The 26818-nt window shown below is 48.2% G+C and overlaps 1 protein-coding gene across 2 annotated transcripts in view; it reads left to right on the forward strand.

The window, feature by feature from the left end:
- The window catches only part of PRKG1 (protein kinase cGMP-dependent 1), a 432157-nt gene that overhangs the window by 18817 nt on the left and 386522 nt on the right, over nucleotides 1-26818 (forward strand). Inside the window, exon 1 of one of the 2 annotated variants that reach the window (XM_065639331.1) lies at nucleotides 14324-14634. The exons of the other annotated variant lie outside the window; for it this stretch is intronic. Coding sequence (XP_065495403.1) covers nucleotides 14324-14634 — 311 coding nt within the window. Of the gene's footprint in view, nucleotides 1-14323; nucleotides 14635-26818 lie in introns of those variants that run through there. 2 annotated transcript variants of the gene reach the window in all.

Genomic DNA, 26818 nt, shown 5'->3' on the forward strand with positions numbered 1-26818 from the left:
AGGGTTTGGTACCACTGTGTGAGAGAACCAGGGTTGGATTGGGTCTGGATGGAGCATTATTTTAAATCAGATTTAAGACCGTGGTTAAATAGATGCTATGGCATCTCCTTCCTGGCCACAAAGTCTTACTGGAGGGAAAGGGGATGTGGAAGAAAAGAATAGATATAAGCATATGATAGGCAGCAATATTCATAAGCACCAGGGATGGAGCGTCGCGGCGTTACCCACGGTCTCTGTGGAGGATGAGGGCCTGTTGCGATAGGACAAGGGGTGATGGTTTTAAACTAAAAGAGGGAGGAATTGTTGGCCCTGAGGGTGGTGAGAGCCTGGCCCAGGTTGGCCAGAGAGGTGGTGGATGAACCATCCCTGGAGACATCCCAGGCCAGGCTGGACGGGGCTCTGAGCAACCTGAGCTGGTGCAGATGTCCCTGCTCATGGCAGGGGGGGCACTGGGGGAGCTGGGAAGGTCCCTTCCCACCCAAACTATTCTGTGATTAAGGCAATGACAGACCCACATCTTGTAGCCTTAACTTAGGTCGCGCATCGCTCAAGACTCTGGTGAAGGAGGTGAAATGCAGAGGACAACCCTTAGCTTAATGCTGGGAAGTGGTTAAAAAGGATTCAAAAATATGATGCTTCTGTTGTTGGGAATTGGCTAAAAACGATCAAAATGTGACGTCTCAGTTGCTGGGGAATGGAGGGAGGTCATTGCAGAGGGAAAAGCTGAAGGGCTGCACAGATCCCAAGCTTTACGGGGAATGAAAAAACGCTTTCAGGTCTGCCTCCCCACCCTCTGCGCTCGTAAAAGCACTCATAGACCAGAAATCTTTAAACAGATGGTTTGAATAAGGTAAAGTACATAGCCAGCGGTGCCCTCGGGTCCATCTGGGTAACCACACCACCCTCCCAGGAGCTCCACAGATGCAACCAGAGGTTGCGTTGGCCTGGCGGGACCAGGGGAGGTTGAAAGGCCGTACTGTTCGGACACTGGTATTTTTATCCGTTAAACCCTGGGGAAGGATTCCTGGGTGAAAGCTGCCAAACCCTCAAAAACAACTGTTACGTGGGGAGAAGCGTCTCCTGTGTGCTGACACACATGCTTTGCCCATGTGAAATATAGTCCTGGCGGTGGCAGGAGGAGCCTGGCTCTTCATAGCAGCGGTAAACGGAGGGGACCTCGAATCCTGGGGTCAGTTTTGGGGCCCTCACTACAGGAAAACCCTTGAGGGGCTGGAGCGAGTTGAGAGAAGGGAACGGAGCTGGGGAAGGGGCTGGAGCACAAGTGTGATGGGAGCGGCTGAGGGACCTGGGGGTTCAGCTGGAGAACAGGAGCTGAGGGGAGACCTTCTGATCTCTGAACTGCCTGAAAGGAGCTTGGAGCCAGGGGGGGTCGGGCTCTGCTCCCCAGGAACAAGCGCCAGGACCAGAGGAAACGGCCTCAAGTTGCGCCAGGGGAGGTTGAGGTTGGATCTGGGGAACAACTTCTTCCCCAAAGGACTGTGGGGCATTGGAACAGGCTGCCCAGGGCAGTGCTGGAGTCACCATCCCTGGAGGGGTTGGACAGATGCATAGATGAGGTTCTCAAGGACATGGGTTAGTGGTGGACTTGCCAGTGTTGGGTTAATGGTTGGACTTGATGATCTTCAAGATCTTTTCCAACTACAATGATTCTATGGCTGCAACATCTTCCACACCAGCAACAGCAGTGAATGACCCCAAGGCAGAGGGCAAGAGGGAAGATTTGTGAATAAATATGTGTGGGCAGGAAAAAGATGGCTTTTTGGGGGCTTTTATAACACAAATCTGCTCAGCTGGGGTTGTGACAGGTAGCTGAGAGCTCACCTGGGGAGGTGATGTTGGCGGAGGTGGCACCGCTAACCTTCAGTTGTAGGTGGAGATGTACGTGATTTATCACTTTGCTCGGGAGTTTGTTCTGGTGGCTATTTGCCCTTTGTGTTCAGAATAGGGACCTCATTGTTTTGTTTGAATGAGTCTTCCAGTTCTGCCCAGTTGGTTCTTGTAACACCTTTCCCCGCTACTCTAAAAGTGCCATTTGATACTGAGCACTTCATCTACATTATAGTGTCTGGAAAATATAATGAATTTTTCTCTTCATTTTATTCTTCTTCTAAACAAATCAACCCCTTTCTGTTCTTGATAAAGGTATCTATTTTTTTTTCGGCTCTCTGATGTTTGCTTGCCACCTTCGACAGCATCTCCAGCTGCTCAGTGTCCTCTCCTGCAGTGGGGATATAGACACCGAGCCACCAATAGATGCATATCGTTATTTCTCCATTTAGTTATTTTATACTTACACGCTGGTCATAACATCACCCTCCAGGTTCACATGGAGCCAGTTCTTCATTGAGGTCCCCACCAAAGCAAAGGATGAAGGTAGAGAGGCTCTTCCTAGCAGCAGGAGACCACCCTGGCTTTTTTGGCAGCTTGCAGAGGGCAGGTGGTGGGACGGGCACAGATGAAGCTGTGGGTGGGTGATGTTCAACACGCTCCCCCCTTTTCTTTTTCTTTTTTTTTTTTTTTTTTTTTTTTTGCATGTTCTGGTGACCATTTTGTGGCCGCGTGGTCTTTTCCTAGCTGGAAACCAGCACGTGGATTACTGGAAGAGAAAATTATTGCAAAGATTATGGAGGAAGGATGTCTGCTGACTTGCAATCCTTGCCCCTTAAAAGGTATTATATTGACGAGCCGAAAGGGGAAAAAAAAAAAAAAATGGTGCTTAGCGCAGAGACGAGGTTTTTCACTTCGCTTTGAACTCGCTGGCGTAGTCTATAAATCAAGCGCTGGACGTAGGGAGATTCAATGCATGATGCTTTTTGGTGGCTAAGTGCAACGCTTCCCACTTCCCCGCTGCGATCCCGGGTGAAGCCGGCGGGACGGCGGAGCTGCCCCCCCAGGCGCTCTCTGCCAGGTCCAATAACTGGCACTGACGCCCAACAGCTCCTTTGAATGAGCTGGAAGGCATAAATAGTTAATACCTGTTAAATTATTCAAGCTGGAAATACAGTATATGAATCCAGCAAGCTGACCAGGATACAAATGAGTAATTATGTTAATTAACCCATGCAGCTAGCAGGAGCTACAATTAGTTCATGTTTTAGGCTCCTTCATGTTGTTGGTTTTTTTTTTTTTTAGGAAAAGAAATGAGCCAAAACCAAATAGAAATAAGCTAAAGCTACAGTTAAAAAATATGGGTTAAACAATGTGGTTTGAATGATCAAGAGACAAACTGCATTCCAATTAAATTGGATTTATGCTCAAATGGTCCTTCTTTCCTTCAGAGGAGAAGCAGGGTACATTTTTTTTTTTTTTTAAAGCTTTAATTATTGCTCTCTGCAAGAACTTGAAGATGTTTCTGAAAACTGTTAGTAGCATGGTGCAAGAAGTTGTCCTCTAGATACTCTGCCCCTGTTTTTGCACATTTCTACTGTTTCTTTCCTATGTGTTGTTGAAGGGGTAGAAGGACAGGGTGGGGAAAAAGAAAAACCAATCCTTTAAACCCATTAACATCATGGAAGAAGTCTTAATAATGATGTGCAAATGGAAGGTGGCAGTAGACCCTGAATGTACGGTAAAAGGCTTTTCCAGTAAAAAAGAAAGTATTTAGTAGTTATGAAGGAAAAACATTGCATTAATTCGAAGCTTTGAGTTCACGTAATTAGCGCTAACCGAGATTTTAGGACTGGAAATGGTCATTGTCTGAACGCTTTGTCAGCATTACTCTCTCTGGCCTCAGGAAAACAGGTCTTTTTTTCCCCCAAATTGGAACTGATTTACACTATAGGTCTTCATATGGAAATACATCCTCTCCGACTCTTCCTACATATTAATATGAGTGGGTATATTCAGATTCAGTTCTCTTTTTGTGTGGTTTTCGTTTTCCCTAAAGGCAGCATGCTGAAAACATGTCTCAGGCTCCTTATTTACGTGAGAAGGTGTCTGCTGTCCCGATTCCTCAAAGGACATTTCAATAAGGCTGTTCGGGTCTAAAGGAAAATCTGTCGGAGGATTCCTGTTTTCCTCCTGTTTTCTTAATAAGCAATGCTTCTCTCTGTGAAGGTAATTCTTCGTTAATATTTAATTTAAATGGATGCAGTTTGTTACGGAATTGGAAGAACCCGGCTAGAATGGGTCAATGAGAGAGAAATTTCAGAAATCCTTTCCGTTTCCCAAGATGAAATGGAAAAGTTCGGCATTTACCTCTGCTCTGAGCTTTGCCTCTCATCAAGGAATTACCCAGGTGAAGTGAATTCTCCACCGGGAGCCTCAAAATCGGCTTTAGCTCTAATGTTTTTGGTCAAACTTTTTAGTAGGATGCACCAATATGCAGATTTTATGTGCGTATTTGGGGCAGTTGCAAAGAATGCCTTGTAATTAAAGTAAGAGAAGAAGCAGCAGGTGAGAGATGGACTTGATTCCATCAGTGGTCACGTCAGAGTGTTACATCTGGGGAGTTTGGGAAGGTGGTTTTGGAGGTGATGAATTAATTGCAATTGCGGTGATATATATAAGTATGGTGGTATTAACATTAGCTGTTTTAATTTAATTGACTTTTCTAAGAGTTTACTAGGGAATGTAAATGGAACGTTAAAAGGCTCAGACTTCTGAAAATTTAAAATCTAAAGAAATGAGACTAAATACAGAATTGTGGTATACAGTGAGGATGAAATGTTGTCCTTTTTCAGACTAGCCATTCAATTGGTCATGAACACTAAAAGATGGATATTTTGGGGTTTATGCGTCCTGACTTTTACGTGCATGCTCGGAGTTATTGCCTGTTATCGTACCGGGTGTTGAGCCGAGAGCCAGGAATCGGTGCGAATCAATGACGTCCTGAAGGCTCCCTCATAAGGTCTGTTACGGAATCGAAGAATTGATTTGCACTTCCAACAAATCAGTCCGTCTTTTGCATCTCTTTAGGGGGAACGCATACAGGTGTGGTAAAGAAAAGCCACCTAAAATGTGGTGGCTGGTCTGCTGGGACTTGCAGGTAGAGTTGTTATATCTGATAGTTTGGTTATCGAGGAAACTGAATATTAAGGAGAAAGATGCCGTGAGTCTGGCTGCTGTGCGGGTTATGCAGAGAAGACAGTACCCTGCTTTGACAAATGCCCACTTTTATATAAATATGCCCCTTAATATGCCACACATTCACTCCTTTAGAGCTGTAGTAGCTAACTTGAGAAAAACAATATTAATCCTACCCTCTTGCTGAGAAACAAAATATATTAATATCGATGGGAACTTAGAGCTGAGTTTGAGCAACACTCTTGTCGCACATGGTCTCCTTGGATTTTTTTCCTAATGCATGCATGTTTTTGTTGCTATATCGCTTTTTGATCCAGCGTTTTGGGGTTTTCCTTGAGGGGGAACGTGATGTTTAACTGGTTTTTTTTGTGGTGGTGGTGATTCAACAAGTACTTGGCGTGAAGGTTTGCAGCCGCGCACCTCGCTCTGGGAGAGCAGGGCAGTAGAGGGCAGACTTACTCCTTGTGTTTGCTGGTTTCTCCTCTTAAAATAAATGAGAATTAAAAAGCCGGGGGAAAAAAAAGAAGAATGTGGAGAGCGCTGTGCCTGCCAGAGCTGCAGGCCATGTAAGGGAACAGAGCGAGCCCAAAGACCCACCGCACGGGGAGGTGGCACGCAGCGCTTCACGCTACGTCATGCCCGAATTATGAGCTGAAAACTGTTGTTTTGATTATAGTAGTGGCTTTTAAACAAAAAAAAAAAAGAAAAAGGAAAAGAGTAGATTAAAAAAGAAACTGATATTGGTGTGTCTGTAAAGGAGCAGGGGGATTTTTGGAGGGCGTTGTGAGTTTGCACTCTTGCTCCAGAGAGCAGAGGCGTAAAATACGTTGCCTTCCTGTCTGCCACAATGCAGGTTTTTATGCTGGGTACCAGTGTTGATCCTTCCTATTCTAACAACACGAGACCCTTTCACGGCATGCCAGATGTTATGAAGATGAGCTTGTACACTGAGCTTTGCGTACATGGGTTGCATAAATCAGGGTATGAAGAACTTGCCCTGTCATTTGGGCCAAGTTGCTCAAGCAAAAGCACAGACAATAAAGCCTGAACAGAAGTAGTTCTTGCAGAGAAGTAGCTTATAAGAAGAGGTCAACACCCACCTAGAAATCTTTCTAGAGCACAGAGAAGCAGAGCCAAAGTGCACGCTGCCTTTGCAGCATCATCACTTGCAAAGGATTTTTCATCCTAGGTTGGAGGAAGCTCTCATGAGCTGGTATCATCATCAGGAGGGAAAATCAAGCTGTTCTCCACTCAGATCAAACACTAGGAGGTGGGGGGGGAGATGTGCAGGGGCGAACCTTCCCAGTGTATTTTATGGTGGAGAAGAGTTCATAGAATCATAGAATGTCCTGAGTTGGGAGGGACCCACAAGGCTCTTGGAGTCCAACTCCTGTCCCTGCACAGGACAACCCCACAGGTCACACCGTGTGTCTGAGGACGTTGTCCAGTCTCTTCTTGAACACTGTCAGGTTTGGGGCCGTGACACCTCCCTGGGGAGCCTGTTCCAGTGTCCGGCACCCTCTGGGGGAAGAACCTTTTCCTCGTGTCCAACCTGAGCCTCCCCAGCACATCTTCCTGCCGTTCCCTCGGGTCCTATCATTGGAGTTGCACAGGTGAACCTTCCCAGGGTGTCTTACAGTGGAGAAGAGTTGCATAGGTGAACCTTCCGAGCATGTTTCAACGCACATTTTAATTAATCTTTTGCACTGGAGAGGAGTCGGAGTCATTTGGAGATGGAGCCGGCGCCACAAACGACACTGCAGCCCGACTTGCCGCGGTTGCCCGTCCTCCTCCAAGACGGCGTAGTGGCCACGCAGGGAGAGTGAGGAGGGAGCCTTGCCGAGGGTACAGCTGCTGATTTGAAGGAGAAATTGTGCAAAGGTGAGAATAAATCGCTGCCATCTCCAGATTCACCCAACGCAGCAGGGCAGTCAGTCGAAAGATGCTGGCGATGCTCAGGAAATCAGGCGAACGCCGGCCTCTAATGCTCTGATGAGCGGAGCAATCAGTTCGAGCAAACACTGACAAAGAGAAAACTGTGAGCATAAACATTTTTACACACTCGGAGAGCCCAGCCTGATGAAGTTTCCTCGAGCATAAATAAGAAATAACTGTAGAAGCCAGCGGAGCGCTGTAAAACCTTTGTGAAACCCGACGTGAGCCCCTGTTAGCAGATTGTGCCTGGATGATTCACGAATATTTCCTCGGTGCCTTAACGAGCCGGGTCCTCTGCGGGACACAGCCCTTTATTCCGAGCCTTAAAGGATCACAGAGATCAACTTTGAGTACAAACCTTTTCTGGAAATGTTTTCTGCAAGGAAGGGTTTAGCATTGCTAGAATTGCGGACATAAACATTTCTGGATACTTAAGTAGGAGACTGGTACTTCAGTAAAATATTTCTACTTGCTCAGGACATGCAGATGCCAGAAAAAGACTTCAGAAAAAATTCTAGCATGAATCTGATTCTAGAAAGGAAGGCAACTTTCAGTGCAATTTATGTTTATCTTTAAGAAACACCAGTCTGTTGTCCAGTCATGTAAAACACAGGCTTAAAATCTAGGCTTCGTGCTTATTGTTATAAATACCCGAAACATTCGAATAATAATTTTTAATAAGCAGAGGAATTAATTTGATTACATAAAGAGAATGGTGCACTTTTTCACGAGGCATTCATCGTAAAATAATGGCAACACGCTGGTTATTTCATATTGATGGTAGCAGAATACATGTGTATTTCTAATTCAATTTCAAATACAAATGAATTGTTTTGAAGGCTGGATAAATCAGCCCGACAGACCAAGGCAATTATGGTAGGTGAGCAGTGCATTACTGGCAAGGACAGATAAGAAACATGGCAAGGTCCAAAAGGGTGATGAGAGCGAGCACCCGGAATTGCAAACGCTCCAGGCTGGTGAGTGGTTTGCTGTCGTTAAACCTGGGAAATTAAGAAATGGCATCAAGCAGCTCCAAAATCAGGCTGTGGAAATGAGCTGCTATTAATTAAAATCATTTGGGGGGCGGGGAAACAAGTGTCTTGCTATTCCTACCTTGCCGAGGACTTTGCTTTCCACCTCTTGCAACAAGAGAACCGCAAGTGAAGACAATCAGCACGTTGTGGAAGGCAACGGAGAAAGGAAAAGATGTATTTGCACGGTGACAGCTGATGAGTTTAGCTGTGTTTGTGTAGAGTTTTGAAAGTATATCATGAAGAATTGCAGGCTGGCCCACAAGACAAACCTCTGTTTTGGTCAACCCAAGTCTCCGTGGAAACCGGTGGTCTCAGATCCAACACGCGGCTCCCACCTTCCTTCAAACGTTTCAGCTTCTCCCAGTCTCACGGATATGTGCGTGAGAGCCAGAATGAATCTATTTTTCCAACTACGTCGACTGAGTTGATGTTTTTTACAAACTTCACCTCTGCTATATCCTATATCTCATGGCTCCGAGACTAGATCTGCATTCTTACATTTAGTTTAATTGGTCCCTGGGTTCATTGGCTGGTGGCTTAAGGCTGAAAGCAAAAGAAAACTACATTTCCAGGGCTCTCCTTGTCTAAATGCTGCTTTTGCTCTACATAGTCAGCGCCCTGGGACTGCTGAGAAAAGCAGGGGCACAGTCAGCGTCTAATTGTAGTAACTGCAAAACAGCACTAAGTATTTATGTTGGCAGTTTGCAGAACAAGTTGCTGCTTAACATGAGCCTAAAGAGACTTCTTAAGGCAGCTGAATCGTTTTGAAGCCGCTTCTGACTTAATCCAGCCCATGGGAAGACGTGCCTTAAGCTCTGCTCACGCCTGACCTTGTTGGGCAGTCCAGCTTTTCTTTTTGTATTTATTGTATTCCCAATTTGAAAAATATGGTCTTCAGACATGGGATTAACAGGTGAAACGCTTAATGCAGATGTGGTTCTTGGGGACACGGTTTTGAGGTGGACTTGGCAGTGGTAGGTCAATGGTTGGACTCGATGATCTTTAGGGTGTTTTCCAACCGAGACAATTCCGTGATTCTGTGAACCAGCACTGAAGCGAAGGGATGCGGAGACCCACGGCCACCACACGGAACCATCTGATGGGGTGAGCTGTTGAAAATCCAACTTTTCCATGCAATTGTGGGAGAAGAAGCCTGGCTTAGAGAGAGACATCTCTCAGCTGAAGTGTGTCAGATGCTTTTTGGAGGACAGAGGATCGGTGGTTTTCGTAGACGCATAGCGCTGGTGTGAACGGGGTCTTATTAGTGGGGAAAAGAAGTCAGAGGGACTGTTTTGGTTGCTCTAATGGAAGGAAAAAGCTTCGAAGGGCTTGTTGAATGTTTATTCAACTTCTGGATGTTGAGAATAATTTATTGTGCAATTTTTATGTAAAACTCATATTTCTCCCATAAAGATGACTGATACTCTTCTCCACCCAGCAGGAACCACAGGCTTTCCTCCAGCCTGGAAAAACTATGAGAGGAGCGTTCTCTCTTACCTTGCCAGTGCTTTAAGTCCTTTGTGCCATCTATTTTTCTCGACAAAGGGCCCAGGAAGGAGAACAGGAAATGCAAAATTTAAATCTGATTCTGGCACATGCATCTGTGCACGTGAGGGGAGGAGGGTGTTAGGCGGGTAATTCTGTGCTATTATACGCTCAGAATGTCTCATCCTTTTGCCTTGCGTGACACAAACATTCATTTTTGCATTATTAGGTATGCCGCGATGTGATATAAAAAGCTAAATATATTACCAATTGCAGTACAGCACACTATTTTTTTTCTTGACTCTGCAGTGAGCATTTGTTGGTAACACTAATAGGCCTTGGGATAATTTTTTTTCTGGTGCACTCTCCTCCAAATGATCCTTATCCTAGGAGGATTTCTTGGGGCAGGCTGGAGCGGCTGCCTGCTCTTCACAAGGGCTACTTCTCAGTGTTTCTCACTGATAATGGAAAGAATCGACACACTACAGGAAAATCCTTGAGATAATCTAGTTGAGTTGTTTATTTGACTTTCAGCACTTGGGAATCAATGGGATTTAAATGACAGTGAGAGAACCCAGCCCTGGATATCTCCATCCCTTCCATGGGGAGGAACAGACAGGTTTCAGCTTCATTTTTTTAGAGGCCTCAGAAAGGACCAAAATAAGAGGGGATGTCCAATGCCACAAAACAATAGGACTTATTTTTGGAGATAAATACTGCCAATTCCTGCTCCTTGGTCTTGACGAGGCTGCTTTGACACGGTAGTTCCAGCCTCACCCCCACCCTTGGGGGCTGAATTCTTTTTCCAGTTGCCCCCTGCAAATCTCTAGGGCACCTTGGCCCCGGAAGGAGCTACCGGAGGCACCCTCTTTTGGGGCAAAAGACAAAAAGAATGGCCAGCTGTGCCCCGGGGAGCAGTCAGATGTGCTAATGTTTCAGTAGGTGGCACTCCTGCCTCTGCCTCGGGGACTGGCGTGAATTTTGGGTGCATGGGGGGGCAGCATCCCACAGATGAGACGTGATGACTCCCCAGGGCGAACGGCAACTCGAGTTGGTTATAATAGGCTTTTCGCAAGAGTTCAGCCCCTATCCTTGCAGCTTTCCTCTGGATCTTCCTGTATTTTCAGCCTTTCCCTCCTGTATTTGCAGTCTTTCCTCCTTCACGTTGTAAAGGTGTTGCTGTGAATATGCACGTAGGGAACACATTTGGCTTTTCAAGCGGCTGCGTGCCAGCGCCGGGCAGGGTCCCCTGGGTCACACACCTCCCAAAACGTGCACCGAGCCCCCACCAGCAGAGAAACGCATCGCAAAATCCGAGCGGTTCGACTTTCTCCCACAGGCTGATCTGCTCCTGTGGATATTTCAGGAGAAGAGTGAGGATTGGCATTGGAGTGGATTAGGTGGAGGAAAAAACATGGTTCGAGGAGGAGGGAAAATATTGATGTATGTACTTGGTGATGCTTCTGCGTCCACACTGTCCTGGCCGGCTGTAGCAAGGTGACATTTGCCTGTCAGCCATCCTGCTTGCTACCTGAACTTTGATTGGCAAGCCCGGGGAGACGTTTGCAGAACAGAGAGCTTTCAAATATGTTTTTAGCTTGGAAGATGGCAGCTGAGTGGGTGCATTTGCTGACAGATGATCCTTGAAAAGTTTAGAAGCAAAAGCTATTAAAACCTAGGAGCTGTGCAGAGAGGAAATATTGTGAGCGTATCAGAGCCTGTTCGAAGAGAAGAAACATCTCTGTTTTGTGTGATTCTGGTGCGCTGCATTTTGGGGCAGAGAGGGCACCGCCTGCAGATGCTCTTTTTTTTTTTTGGCTTCATGCTCACTTGACATCCAGGCACAGCATTGCAGCAGCTGGATCAGAAAAAGGCTTTGGGATGATTGTAACCACAGGCTCCCTTAACAAACCTTCGCCCCATCCTTCCGAAACCCAAACCAGCCAGTGCATTCCTGCCATTCTTCTCCCTAAAGCCGTTTCTTTCCGTTTGCTGGATCGAGAAGACAAAGCAGCTGCTCGGAGAGTCTGAAGCTTTATCGGGAACTTTCAGTGGAAAAGAATGGGATGGGAGGATTTATTTTTACCCCGGGATCTCGGAGGTTACACGGCAGCCAGCACCAGGAAAGCCTGAAGTGTGAACCGCAGGGATGGGATCTGCGCTCGCCCAACAGTTTCTTTGGCAGAGCAGCGAATAGTGGAAAATAGGCAACTGCTGCTGCCTTCCCGCGGCAGAGCTCGGCTGTCTGGTTGTAAAGCCCTTTGGGCTGCTTTGGCCTCATCCTTAAATCAGGCAAGCCCAACTTTAGATTGACAGCTGCTGATTATAGTCCCAAATGGAAAACTGAGCCATAAAATCTCTCTTTAGACCTCGCAGGTCTTACGAAAACTGCTTCCCATCTGTAAATAAATATTTTCTTTAGATATACTTAGCTAAATTCCCTGTCAGTTTTACTTCCTATAACTTCTCATGGTTTTGTCCAGATCCTTTCTGATCTAGGTGCTGTTGTCTCAGTCCCAGGCTGGGCATCTCTAATAGAAACCAAGTAATGTCGCTTTACTACTTGTCATTGAGAAATTATGCACGAGTTTCCCCCTAGAGCTGTTATTCTTTGGAAGCCTGGTGGACATCGGTTAACCGTATCCCCGTCTCCCTCGTCCAGAAGTTGGCATCACTTCCATAGGGAGGAAAACAATAAAACTTCAAGCATGTCATCCGAATGCTATTAAAATATTTTATTTATCATTGATTTCTAGTTTGTAGGCGGCAGGAGCGTATCTGGTCTTTAAATTGGAAATGTTCAGAAGATAGTTGGTGCTTTTGTTCCTAAAGAGTTATGCAAGATTGAAATGGAGGGAATATAGAGTGAAAAAATGCTGTCTGAGCTTAAAGCACTTTGGCAACTCATGAAAACAAGCAGGGAACTTTGCTTTTGCGCCTGGCACATGTGCATCAAAGGGACTGAAAACTGAAGCGTTTTGTATAACCCGATTTTTTTCACGTGCATCTCAAAAAATGCAGGAGGTATCAAACACGTTGGAGAACCTGCAAAGGCTCATGCTTATGAACAGAGGTCAGGCTGTTGCAAATGACAGCGTTGAGCAGGGAGCGGTTGTAATTCCTCATCCGTGCTTTTTTTTTAAAAAATGTATTTAATAAAGACCATCTGCAGGTTGAAGGCTGGAACCCTGGACCCAGCTGAGTGTCAGTATGTAACAGTAAAAAACACCACCACAAAAAGCTCAATCCCATAAACACGGTCTCTGGATGTCTCTCATCTCCAGCTAACGCCCCGATGGGAGGTCTAGACACGCTGCTAACAGCAGATACAAACACGTAGGTACCACCCACATCCAAAAAATGTATCCATGGCTGCATCCTACCTCTCTCCTCCCCAAATCAAACTCCCGGAGAGGGAACTGAAGCAGCTGCTTCTGCTGCCCTGAAAACATCTGAGCACGAAACTGTGCCGGTGCCCCAGCGCTGCAGATGCTCGTTGCACGATGCCTGTGCCCTAGCTGGGTTCTGGGGGTTTTTATCCCTGCCCCTTCCAGACTGTTGTGCAATGTTATCAGGAAACCCCTAAACCCACTATTTTATTGCCCTCAGATCCCTCTTTCTACCTTGGAAGGCAAAACCCCCGAGCCGTGTTGTCACGATGTGCATCACTGTCCATTCCGTGCCTGGCAAACGCAGGCAAGGCAAAAGAAAACAGAGCCGTTTGGCACCGAGGGCTCAGTTGATGCGGCTCATTTATTTTATTTTGTTATTTTTGTGCTGCAGACCCATAGACCGTATTGCACAGGTAGAACTGGCGTGCAGCGGTTTGTTGGCACACAGAAAATCCTAGTGCATGAGGCACCGCGCTTGCACGCTGGGAAAATCCTATTGCATTTGGTATGGCAGAAAGAAGCTTACGTTTTTGTGTGGGTATTGGGGCTACGCAGTCTATTTCCCATCTTTTAAGTTAGTTTTTTGTTTTGGTGGTGGTGGTTTTTTTTTTTTTTTTAGTGCTCTAAACCCCATATGCCCTACCTCCAGGCTTTTTCAGTGCAGACATACTTGACCGATATTCGCATTAAAATCTGGGTTTTTGGAGCCTGGAGCTTGCTGAGACTGAGCAGGAGCCATGCCAGGCACTGGCTTGTGCTTTGACTCCGAGAAGGCAACAGAAATTGGCTGTTTAAAGAAAAAAAAAAAGTAAAAGGGAGGTAAACCGGGCGAGTTCTGTAGGGAAGAAGTAGCACCCTTGGCTGGAGCAGAGGATGGGAAGGGAGAGGAGCAGGGGCCACCCCGAAAGCGGGACGGAGAGCGCAGGTTTGTGCAGGGGCTGGACCCGTTCGGTGGCCTCCGCCTGCAAAAGGCCGGGAGGGGAGGGTTCGCACACGCTCCCGGCGGCGGAGCCCTCCCGCAGCCCCGGGGGGAGCCCCCTCCTCCCCGCACCCCCCTCCGGGCGAGCCCGCGGGGCTGTGGGCGGTGCGGGGAGTGCATGTGCATCCTCGCCCCTGCCTCCCTCCCCGCCGCCTTCCCTCCTTCCCTCCCCCTCGCCGGGTGTGTGTGTGTGTGTGTGTGTGTGTCTCCCGCTCCCTCTCCAGCTTTAAGCCTGACGCAGGCGGCTCGAAATCGCCCCTAACAACCCGGCTCCCGGTGCCGGCGGTGGGGGGTCCGGCTGCGGCGGGGCCCCCGGCGGGCAGCGCCGGGCCGGGCTCCGGAGCGGGGCGGGGGGCGTGGAGGAGAAGTTGGCCCAAGTGCGGGGAGGCGGCGGGCGGCCCGGGTGGGGAAAGTTGCCGGGAGAGGCGAGGGGCGAGCGAGGCGGCAGGACCATGGGCACTTTGCGGGATTTACAGTACGCGCTGCAGGAGAAGATCGAGGAGCTGCGGCAGCGGGATGCGCTCATCGACGAGCTGGAGCTGGAGTTGGACCAGAAGGACGAACTGATCCAGAAGCTGCAGAACGAGCTGGACAAGTACCGCTCCGTGATCCGGCCCGCCACCCAGCAGGCACAGCAGCAGAGCGCCGGCACCTTGCAGGGCGAGCAGAGGACCAAGCGGCAGGCGATCTCGGCCGAGCCCACCGCTTTTGACATCCAGGATCTCAGCCACGTCACCCTCCCCTTCTACCCCAAGAGCCCACAGTAAGCAGGGGGTTCACCGCGGGGACCCACGGAGCGCTCCGTGCCTCGCCATCCGCCGCGCTCAGCCCCCCTCGCCCCCTTCTCCCCTCGCTGCTTGTGGGGCAGCCGCCGGACGCCTCTTTCCCTCCATCCCCCGTCCTCGCTGCCGCCGCCCGCCGGGGAGGGACCGGGGTTGGGGAGGCGGGGGGCGCGGAGCGGAGCCCCGAAGCGCGGCCGCCCCGGGCGCCGCCCGCCCCCGCACCCTCCCGGCTGGCCCCGCGGGGTGGGAAAGTTGCGAGCTCCGGGTTTGGGATGTGCGCCAGCAGCGAGCCCCGAGGCGGGGGGAGAGCCGCGCTGCTTTCGGACCCGGCCGCCCCCGCATCCCGCCGGGGGAGGCCACGGCTGCGGGCTCGGGCAGGGGCGGGCGGCCGCCCGGGGGGAGTTTCTGCTGCCGGCGGGTTGAAGCGGAGCGTATCGCGGTGTCGGGGGCTCAGCGGCGGCGGGGAAGGGGGACGGCAGAAACGCGGGGCGGGGGGTGTCTCTGTCCTCCCGGGAGGAGCCGCGTCCCGCCGGGAGCCGTGCACAGGTCGGGCAGGGAAACTCGGAGCCCGGCGGGGTGCGGTGCCCGGGTCTCCGGCAGCCTCCCGGCCGCCCTGCCCGGCCCCTCCTTGCCCCGTGGTTGTTTTTTGGGGGGAGGGAAGGCAGGGGCTCGTTGCTGGATGTTAGTCCGATGGAGGGTGTGCGGCGGGAAGGGAAAGTTGCGGGGAACCTCGGCTGCCAGCGCACCCGGGAGATGCTCTGTCCTGGTTTCACACTTGCCGCAGACGGGGGAAATTACAGCGATTTAATGGAGAAAACGGAGACCTTGCAGGAGAGAAATCACCTTCCCCCCCCCCCCCCCCCGCCCCGGCTTAGTATCTTTTTTTAGCCAATAAATTGCAGTGTACTTGGTCCAGCACTCCTTAAGGAGATAAAAAAAAAAAAAAAAAGAGATTATTCGGTTCGTGTGCGAGTGCAGCAGAGGCCGGGGCTCGGGGCTGCCGGCAACCGGGGCTCGACTTCCCCGCTGGACAAACCCGCCTCCCCTTCGCGGCCGACCCGTTCCTTGCTGGGTGAAACGGGAGCACTGGGGAGCCGGGCTTGCTCTTGTCGTGGCCGGGCCGCGGGTGCGGGTCACCCCCCGCCGCCCCTCGGGGCACATGGCGGGCGGGGCCCAGGTGCTCCCCATTGCCCTGACTGCGGATGTCGGAGCTGCAGTTGCCAGCCCGCCGCCGGGACTCGCTTGTCTCCTCCGGTGAGGTACGTGCTGGGGCCGGGGTCGGGACCCGGGTGGTGCCGCCGGCCCTGCCCGCGCAGCCTCAGCCCTTCCCGCCGTCTCCTGGCAACCGCCTGCCCGGGGAGCGCGGCCGCCATGGGCCGGGCCCTCCCGCCCCGGGACCCCCGGCCGTGCGGCGGCCCCCCTGCCCGCTTCCCCCACCCGCTTCCCGCCGCCGGTTCTCCACAGATATTTTGCCCTTTTAAGGCGAACGGCCGCCGCTGCGGGTTCAAAAGGGCGGTGGGGAGAAACTGTGGTGGACCCAAAAAAAAAAAAGAAAAAGGCGTCACCAACCCCACAACCCCCCCCCCCAAAAGTTGGGCCCTGTCTGGCGGGAGGGCTGAGGTGTGGGCTGCCACATGGGTCTGGTAAATGTGCGAGGAGGATGAGGTGGCCCAGAGGCATTAGTTTCCTCAGTTGTAACTATAGGGCAGCATATCGCATCCAAAAATGTTTATTTTTCTGTCAGGGGCGCACGTGCGTCTGTCCCTTGGTGCCTTCGAAGTGTGACTGGAGCCCCACGGGGCTTGAGGAAATAACTCCAGGTTTCAGCAGAACAAGCCTGGAGCTTCTGCTGTGTGGAGTGAAACACGTAGGAAGCCTGTTGAAGCCTTGAATTAGCGTTTTCTAGCTTGAATTTTAATTGCTCGTTGTGTATATGACTTGCCGTAGTCTCACGTGGAGCACGTGAGGGAGAATTTCATTGTACTTCTGTGGTCAATACCCTAATGCTATTTACAATATTTAAGTCAACTCGCAGCCTCAGACCTTAATCACTGAGTTGGAGAAGATAACTTGCTCACAGCTTCAGGAGCACACGTTGCTCTAAGAAGCGTTTGCTCTTCCGTTTGAGTTGTCAGGTCGCGGTGGTGAGAAGCCCTCAAAGCCTCGTGCCCGAGGATGGACACCAGCCGAGGTGACAAAACATCTTCTGGTGATAGGCGGTCATCTTAGGCACTTGCCTAAATCTGTAACGGCACCGATGAGCACCTTTAATTTGAGCGTCCCAATGGAAATGAGGACACGGCCACCTAAACAGAGGAAAACGGGAGCCGTGTATTCTGCTTACTTGCAGTTCTCGTGATTAAAATACAATCCAGGTGACTTGTTAGTGGTGGAGGTACCTGGGAGGCTGAGGAAGCGCAACTGCTTTGGTTTATTCAGGATCATTAATATCTAAATTTTGCTTTTTCTTACGCTTTTCTGCGTGCTTACACAGTGCTCATGAGTGGTTGAGGGGAGGTCCTTGTCTTGATTAAACAAACGTGACGCAATCTTGATGACCTTTTGATGTTCAAGGTAACTCTTTGCGGTGGTACCGGGGGGTTAAGGTGGAGAGGACCTGGAAGCACAACAGGAACTACCGAAATATGGAAAGAAGGGTTGGCTTTTTTGCCCCGTTCATGCCGAACCTCAGTGACTCTTGAGGTAATGGCATCTAGCCTTTGGTTTTGGCAAGCCACCGAAGCGTAGCCTGGTTTCCAGCTTCATACAGGAATAGGAGCACCAAGAGGACCCGGTGGCCAAGCGTCTATGGAAGCTGCTGTGATTCCACATAGAAGATCCTGGGTTATAAAACAGTTAGACTCTGAATGGCCTTTAAGTGTGAGAGTAAATTTAATTGCCTCGTATAGAAAAATAAGATTAAATTTCCTGCAAGATCTTACTTTGCACACAAACCCCGCCATTAAGATCCATATATTTTTAAAAAATATCCGTTTCAGAGCATTAGGAGTTTTAGTTGCTGTTGCCGGGTTGGGCTTATTTTGCCTCTAAGCTTTTTTATTTATTTTTTTAAAATGTGGAATGGGACTTTGTGAGTTCGCATGAGGAGTTTATAGCTAAAGCCTGTGGAGGGACACATCCTGCCGTTTTCTTCCAAGTTACGAGACCAGTGAGAGAAGTCAGGCATTGGCATCTTTATCAGTCTTCATATTCAAGTAACTAGAAGGCGGTTGTCTAAAATAAGTGGCTTTTTCTTTCCTCTCCCAGAGGAAATAACTCGCAAGAAGTGACTGGAGTTAAGTGGGCACAGGCTGTGGAGAAAGTCGGGTGGTTTTCCGTGGCAGAAAAATGCGGTGAAAAATCCTTATCTGCTCTTCATCTGCTAGAATCTGTTTGTTTTTCCACACCTCTGACCTCTTGCAGGATATATCCTGGCTGCTGACAGCCCGTCAGCATGGAAAGAATACTGCCAGACCAAGTTTGTACCAACTGTTAACTCCAATTAAGATTTTACAGAGCTGCAGACCAAAGAATGGCTTTTTGCAGAACAAAGAATAGCTTTTCTTAACCAGGAAGCTGTAACTCTCATCTTTTTGCTTTTGATGTTTTGTACTTGCTGTGGGAAAATACCTAAGACTTTAATTTTAAAAGGCTGTTTTGTTTGGTGATTGGCAACAGCTGTATGCTTTTTTGGAGGACTGTGTAATCAGCATGTTTTGTTTTCCAGAAGGGGAAAGAAAATGTAGAAACAGAATGTAAAACAAAGTGGAGAGCTGGTGAGAGTGAAGAAAAGTGTAGGGCCTGATCTTCTCAGAGGTGGTGTATGTTCCGTCATTAACTGAGATAACGGCAAAATGCTGCGTCATTTATAGAAAATGTTGAGTAAGATGAAAAATGACTTGTTTTTGTGAGTTAACAGACTCAGGAATGCTTTGAATGTAAAGTTGGGGAATCTGCCAAAATACCAGAGATTCGTATTTTGGGGGAGGAGCAGCCTGTGAGTGGTATTTAAGAGTCCTGGTTTAAAAAAAAAAACCAAAATACTTGGTTGCATAGCCTTAGGGCAAGTACAACATACATACAAGAGATTTAACAAAATCCCTTCAACGGCCAAATTGGCTCTTTGAAAGCGAATATGCACGTCCTCTGTGGACTAGAGGCATATTTTTAAGCAATCACAATAGTACTAAAACCCCCAGAAATATTTGAAAAGCACTTCATACTTAGAGTGTTTGCATGAAATTATCTGCTGGTATTTATAAATGGTACATATGCTGTGGTACCCAGGAGCCATTCATTAATTAAAACTCTCAATCTATAGTGCTAAAAAACCAAGACAGCCAAAACCCCAACCTCTTTTCTTAACCCTCATGCTTTCCTCTTTCTAAAATAATTCTAACAGAATTTAACCCCTAGAAACTGGTGGCTGAGGTGACTGAGGGGCCTGTGATGGGGGACGGAGATGCCCTCCCACCGGGATTGCGTTGGTGTCAGACAGGAGCCGTGACGGCAAACGAGGGATGGTGGCCTCTGGGGTCCCCTTACTTTCTGGTTTTGGTGTTGCGCTGCAGAAAATGTCATATCAAAAGCAGTCGGCAGCGATGGATGTAGGGGTGCCACCTTAAATTTGTGTTTTGCTATCAAGATGTAATTCAGTATGACGTGTCCAGCGACCAACTGAAATGTATTTATTGTTTGTTTAAGCGTAATTAACTTCTGTGGTTGCTTTTATGCGCTATGTGATATAACGTGAAATCCATCTGAATGCAGTTTCACATTGTTCTGAAGAAGAATTTATGTGCCTGGAAAGATCTGCTAATTCTTGATTAAATCATAGAATGTCCTGAGTTGGGAGGGACCCACAAGGCTCATGGAGTCCAACTCCTGTCCCTGCCCAGGACAACCCCACAGGTCACACCATGTGTCTGAGGACGTTGTCCAGTCTCTTCTTGAACACTGTTTGGGGCCGTGACACCTCCCTGGGGAGCCTGTTCCAGTGTCGGGCACCCTCTGGGTGAGGAACCTTTTCCTCATGTCCAACCTGAGCCTCCCCAGCACATCTTCCTGCCGTTCCCTCTGCAGTGTTGGTGGGTTTTTTGGTATGCAGGATTTAGGGGGTTAGGAGTCTTCTGGTACATGTTGAGTGGCGATGGGGCAACATCTCTCCACAGGTAGGTCTGCGAGAGAGGATGATGTGCCCGCTGATATGAGATGTGGCCAAGAGCATTGCCCTGGGGAATGACCTCCCTTAGGCCTGTGCTGACCAGCTTTCCACTCGTCTTGGCGGCTGTCAAGAGGACAGATTGACTTTTCTCCTGCCATGGTGCCACTCAAACCCTATCGTGGCGTTGGTGTTCGGCTTCAGCCGGCTGATTTGCGCCGACAAGCTCCTGGATGCTGTGAAGTACAACCCGCTTCTGCAGCAAGTGCTGCTGGACTTGGTTACGTGGGACTTGTTGCCCACCCACCAGCCCAGTCCTAAACTCATCTCATCTCTATGCTGGCCAAGGCAACTTGGCAGAGTCGCTTTGTCAACCGTCTCTTAACTCCCCAAACACCCAGCTTGCTCCGCTTCTGTTCACGTAGCCGGGCTGAAGGCAGAGCCTCCTCGCGCTTCACAGGGATGAGTTTTCGTCGTGCGGTATGATATGCTTCCTGTCAGAAGTTTTAACACGCGGCGTGTCAAGGATAGCGGCGGATGCGAGGCAGTCAAATGTTATTTTCCGCTGTTTTGACAGGCCTGGCTTGGCGGTGGTGGTGCTGGGGCTTTTCTCTCTGCCAGCGACATGCGTGTGACTCACACCCGGTGCCTCTGCTGCTTCACGCCTTGTGGAGCGGCAAGCGTGAGGTTGCTGGTAGTTTGGCTCTCCATAATTCAGCTTTCTGAGGTTTTATTTACTAACGGCAGTAAGGAATAACTGTGATGCATTTAGTTACTATGCAGAGGACAAAGATTTTTCTCTATTGACAAATAGTGTTCTGGGTCATGTCTGAACTACGCTTGTTTAGTCAGGTAATGTGTATGCTGAATGTCAGCTCTAAGGACCTGAGGTGTTTTATTCAAAGGAAGGTAAAAAACGATTCACTGGACAAAGCCACATATTTGTTTTGTCATTTTCTGTCTGATTCTTGCTTTGATGAGTGACGGCAAGATTAAATGCCGCTGCAATGTCAATTATTTTTAGTTCTGCTTAGTAGCAATAAGCAACACATACTTCTCTGAATTTCTGCTGCTTTGGATATTAATTTTAGCAGTGTAGTATGAATACGCTACATTTTAAAGCAAAGTAGTTCTGTTCAGAAACTGTATCGAAATCTTTATAGTGGTCGTATGCAAAAGTATTCAAGTACAGTAGTTTTAAGCAAGCGAATAGCACTTAAATGCAGGCAGTCATTAACATGGAAACTATTTTTAAAAAATTGTAATACGTCTCCTTAAATTAATTTTCTACAGAATCAACTTTTTTCCTCTTAGCTGTATTACTGGGTGAATGCTGTAGGTGGATAGTTGTCAAGTTCATCAATAGAAAATGAGGCCCCAGATCATGGACACGAATGCCTTCTCTCCAGGGTGGCTGTGGAAGTTGTCCTGAGCTTTAGCATCCCATGTGCCTAAACACAATGTGCATCTTACGTGTCTGAAATGCATCAATCCCCGCTCGCCTCCCAGATCAGCATGCTGATATTTAGCAAAAATGTACGTCGTAGCACAAAATATAGAGTAGTCAGTCAGCTGTTTGCAGTGACCTGCGCTGCAGGCGCGCTGGGAAGGTGAGCGGACTCTGTGCCTTCACTAAACACCGTCTCACCGAGCACCAGAAGCAAAATCACGGGTCAAGAGGAAAAAAATGCTCCTTTAGAGAGCTGAAAAGGACGCAGTGACTTGATATGTACCTGTTTTTTCGGTTATTCTGCTCGGATGGGTGCTGTGGGATGCTGAGATTTCAGAAGTTGTTGGATACGAACCTTCTCTTGAGGTGAGGTGTCCTGGGAGGTTGTGCTTTTTGAATGGGAGATGGTGGTGGTTTCAATGGCACTTACTGTCATATCGAAAATCCTTACTGCCTGCCTTGCTCGTAGTGCTTCTCTTTTGGCTTTTCGTGGTGCCAAAATACTTGCATTTGTAGCATGCTCAAGGAGAAATATTTGTATAAATGTTTTTCATCTGCTGTTTTGCCATTTCTAGGGGTATGTGCAGGCAGAGAAGTCCCTGACATTCATGTTTTGTGTAGCCTGTCTGTGTTTTGTAAGGGCTGATGGAACAGGAAAAAACAAAAGTCTTTGCTACCTTGGAGCCTACAACAGCACAAATAATTCCTCTCCTCTCAACATCTACAGAAAGTGGTTTGGTTGCAAGTGTGCACGTTGCTTGGATGTGTACTGTATATACTGACATCCCAAACATCTGAAGTTGTATTAGGGTCTTTTAGAAACAGTGGAGAAACACCTACCTGGAAGGGTTTGTGTCACGGAGACAGCTACAGCGTACTCGTGAAACAGCGAGCACAGGACTTGCATTTTGTGATGTTCATGCAGTCACTGGTTTCCTTGGAAACTACAGCCCGAGCACGTATAGCCAAACTTGAACACTGGTGCCTGCTTTCAAAGTAGAAAATGGGCTCCCAGACTTGAAAATTGCAAAGTAGAGTTGGGATATTTGGATTGTACTTAGTGCTTGTTTGTTAGGAGTGATCTTGAAGTAGGATATCGCCAAAAAACCCCAACCCCTCATCATATTGCAACACCTTTCCTGCCTGGAGATGTGTTTCTTTCTCCAAAATTCCTTTTTTTTGATTCAGTTTGTGAGCATATTTGTTGGAGGTGTTTCCTGTTAGACACACAAACTGTGTCAGGAAAGCTGTGGACCGGCTCTGCAACGTGGGTTTGAAGCCGATTCGAAAACTACTCAGCCAGGTCAGCTCATTTTGTTCACTTCTTTAATATTGTGAGCTGGTGATTGTGGGTGATCTGAACAAATAGGAGAAATCATCATGTAGCTGTCTGGGCTGGCTGAAAATGAAACTGTAGTCCTGTAAATATTGGTGTGCTTTGTGTTAAATGTGATATCCTAGGTTCAAGTGAAACATACATGATGACAATTGAGTGTGTGCACATACATACTTATCCACATGTATGGCAGTAGCGCTTTAACATCAATATACAAGATGGACTTTTATTAGGATAGGAAACAATCAAACCCTGATATTGGTGGTGTATATGGGATTTTTCCAATATCAGCTGGGCTCTGGGAATGTCAAAATGCTGTTGGTTTCTGAGGCTTAGCAGCCACAGAGTATCATTGAGATTCAGGAGCAAGAGAGTAAATAACTGGTGAAGTGGATGTGATGAAAATCTAAAGCCGTTGCTCCCTGCCCCCAGCGTAAGCAGGTCCCTGGAATCTGTCACTGCTTGTTACTATTTAAACTGCTTATTCGATGTCATTTGTGTGCAAAGATCCACCGGGTGAGGGGAATTCATTAGTGCTCTTGTAGTCCAGAGGCTAAATGAGGAAAATAACTTTCTTGGTGGGTAACATTTCTGATGAATAGGAGAACTCAACTGCAGCCTGAGTCAGGCCACAGCACATCAAGGCAATAGCCAAGCACTTAACGAAGGTTTAGATAAACTAGATAAACCGAATGTGATGCAAGTAATGCCATTCAGCTATGGGTTTATGCTTGCTGGAAACAATAGAGATCTTATAGCTACAGAGATGCTCTGCCAGGTCATTCCAGCCAACAGCAAAATTAGAGTCTGGGGTCTCCCTGTTCTTCACTGGATCTCTTAATTTTCACCAGGCAGCTGTCAATCAAAGTCCTGACCTTCAATCGCTCTTTTGCACCGGCGGCTGAGGAAGAACAAGTTCTTGGCAACAGCCAGAACATTCCTCTGTTTCTCGTCTTCCGTTAGACCCATTCTGTTCCTTTACTCCTTTCCAGGGCCGCAGCTCCCCTGATCTTCCAGCTTGAAGACTCTGAGGCCTTTTTTACTTAACAAAGCAGAAAGTTCAAAGGTTCACAGGTTGCAGAAATCATAGAATCATTTTGGTTGGAAAAGACCCTTAAGGTCTTCGAGTCCAACCATAACCAAGCACTAAACCACGTCTCTAAGAACCTCAACTATACATCTTTTAAACACCTTCAGAAGCAAACTTAATTGTGCTAAGTGAATTCTATATAAGCAGTTTCTAAACAAGTTCTCTAAGAAGTAGTATAGCAAATAATTCAATAGGGCAGTCTATTCCCTAACAAAAAGCCTCGCCATCCTCTTTTCCCTTTTCTTAGAAACATAGAACAGTTTGGGTTGAAGGGCCCTTCCCAGCTCCCCCAGCACCCCCCCTGCCATGAGCAGGGACATCTGCACCAGCTCAGGTTGCTCAGAGCCCCGTCCAGCCTGGCCCGGGATGTCTCCAGGGATGCTTCATCCACCACCTCTCTGGCCAACCTGGGCCAGGCTCTCACCACCCTCAGGGTCAACAATTTCTTCCTCATGTTCAGCCTGAATCTCCCTCCTTTAGTTTAAAACCATCACCCCTTGTCTTATCGCAAGTCTGCTCAAAAGTCTGTCCCCATCTTTCTTATGGGCCCCTTTGAAGTACAGAAAGGCCGCAATCAGGTCTCCCCGGAGCTTCTCTTCTCCAGGTTGGACACCCCAACTCTCTCAGTACTTCCCTGGGTCTCTTGTTCCTGCTCCTCCTCCTTCTGCTCAACATTTTTCTCTCTTCCTATGGATGCTTGCCCTTTTCTTCCCTCTTGGCCCCAAAGCTCTTCCTTCTACAAAGCTGTCCCATCTGATAGGGTCCAGACTTTACATCTCTCTAAAAAAACCTACCTTGTTTCCTCTATACATCAGGAGGCAGAGAGCCTTCAGTGGCTCTAGCATAAGATACAGAGGGAGGCTTGATTTTTCCTGACAATCCAGCTTTTCCAGTGTGCCAGTTTGTACGCAATCAGCCAACTCGTGACTGATCAGATGTGACGTCCCGTGGGCCTCCTGTTACGGTCAAACAGCAATTCTGTCACGTCGGCCGCCTGCACCTTGCCCGGCTCAGCCGAAAGACAGATGATGTGCATCCCCTGCCCTGAAGAACCAGCACCGAAAAGGCCACAAAGCAGGAGAGCGGCTGGTGTCGGGGTGTTTAGCGGTAAATGGCTTTGAGTTGTATTGACAAAACATCACGGCGCACGCCGTGCGATGGCTGAATGTCATCCCGCAGTCCGTCGATATGTCTTTGCGCGCTGCTTGATGAAGTGCTGCTCCAGCTCCGGGAGGCTGTGTTTTAGCGTTTATCATTACTTGTCCTTATTACAGCCCTGCCTATGGACCGAAGAACAGCAAACCTCACGCTGGTGGGGAATGTACAGACAAAAGAGTGGGCTGAATCTCAGAAATGTGTGTGTGTGTGTGCCTTCAGCCATAACTCGTGTCTGAGTGCTGGAATGGTGCTATTTATCCAAACTTGCTAGGTATTTAAAAATTAGTTGAATTTATATAAATATATATGTTTTGGGGTTTTTTTTGTTGCATATTTTTGCACATTTAAATCCTGTTAATTGCACGAGGGGGAGAACACATCTCCTGCTCATCAAATACTTGATTGCTCTCTGCTTTCCCAGTAGCAGCCTGGATCCGCGAGGCACACGAGAGAAATGAAGCGTGAAGCAGCGATGGCTTTTCTCTATTAGCAGTCTATCCAAACGCAGACGTACTCAGATACCATGATAATGGGTATGGTGGGAGAGCTTAAGTAAGGCAGATACCCTGTTTCCCCAAAAATAAGCCTTGCCCCCAAAAGAAGCCCCAGCATGATTTTTCAGGATTTTTGAGGATGCTTGAAATATAAGCAAATATACTCCAAAAATAAGCCCTAGTTGGAGTTCATAAAAAAAGTCAATTTAAATAGCGTCCAGGCAGCTCTACACATAAAAAAGTAATAAGTTTTGGAGCAAAAATTAAAATGAGACCCCGTCTTATTTTTGGGGAAACAAGGTACTATGGTTTTACTGGACGTTACCTTGGTTCAGGGCATTGCCGAAAGGAAGAGGCAGCCTCTGGCTCGCCGCTTGGAGTTAGACTCGTTGCTGCGGGAAAATAATTGAAGTTTTGGGATGCTTCTGCTTGCAGAAGGGACACAGGTGGTGCAAGTCTCTCTTCTTTTGCTGCCTCTTAACTGACTCTGACAGGGTATCTCGGATCCGCGGCTCGCCTGGGCAGGCAGAGCTCACGTGGCTTATTTTTTGGCAGCGGCGCAGCGCTGCGTTTGCTGGGTGGATTTTGTCTTGCGGCCCAGCAGTCTTTCATTAGAGGAGTCCCAAGGGAATGCTAACTACCCATCTTATTTCCCTCCATTCATTTGCTAGATTTATTAACGCGCCTGCAGGAGGGCACGAACCGTCAAGGAGTGTTTTCTGCCGGCATGGCGAGCCTGAGCGCCCGAGCCCGTAATTGCGAACGTGGATATTTGATGTGTGCCACTGCCGTTCGTTAGGGATTAGGCGCTGGGGAAAATGACTTCTGGCTCTCTCTGGTGGAGGACCTGACCTCTGCTCCTGTTGTGCGGAAAGCAGCTGCTCTGCCATCTACTTTGCAAGTGGTGTTATTTCCTCATCAACCATCCTGGCAGGTACTTCTAGAGCTTGCGTTGGCCCTGACTCGGAACAAATTATCACTTCCGTCTCAAATCCCCAACTTTTTTTTTCTTTCGGACCTTGTACAAAGATGGCTGTCGCTGTTATTTGGGCGAGCAAAGCAAGTCCAAAAGGGACACGCACTGATTTTGTGCCATTACTCTTGCCCAGACACAACAGGTGGGTTTTTTTAAATTTATTTTTTAATAAGCCAAGAAGAGCTCAAATAGGAAACTAGCCTGATGTTTAGAGTATTGCTTAAGATGTATAAACCCAGGTTAAGGCATTATCCCAGCATTTGCAGGTACAAATGGAAAAGCTTCCATAGAGAGTGAGGCTGCCCCATCAGCGGAGCAAGGACAAACGCACGGGAGACCTGCCTGAAATTGGGCAGAGCCAGGGACGTGAGTCCGTATCACTCGAATTTCACCTCCAGAGCACAGTGGCTCTTTTCTCTCGCCTTCTTTCGACTGGAAATTCCATCTGTGAGCTATAGAGGACTCTTTCAATTGCAGTTTTAATCAAAATGAACCTGGTT

Source organism: Caloenas nicobarica, chromosome 7, assembly GCF_036013445.1.
Source record: "Caloenas nicobarica isolate bCalNic1 chromosome 7, bCalNic1.hap1, whole genome shotgun sequence".
Taxonomy (NCBI): domain Eukaryota; kingdom Metazoa; phylum Chordata; class Aves; order Columbiformes; family Columbidae; genus Caloenas; species Caloenas nicobarica.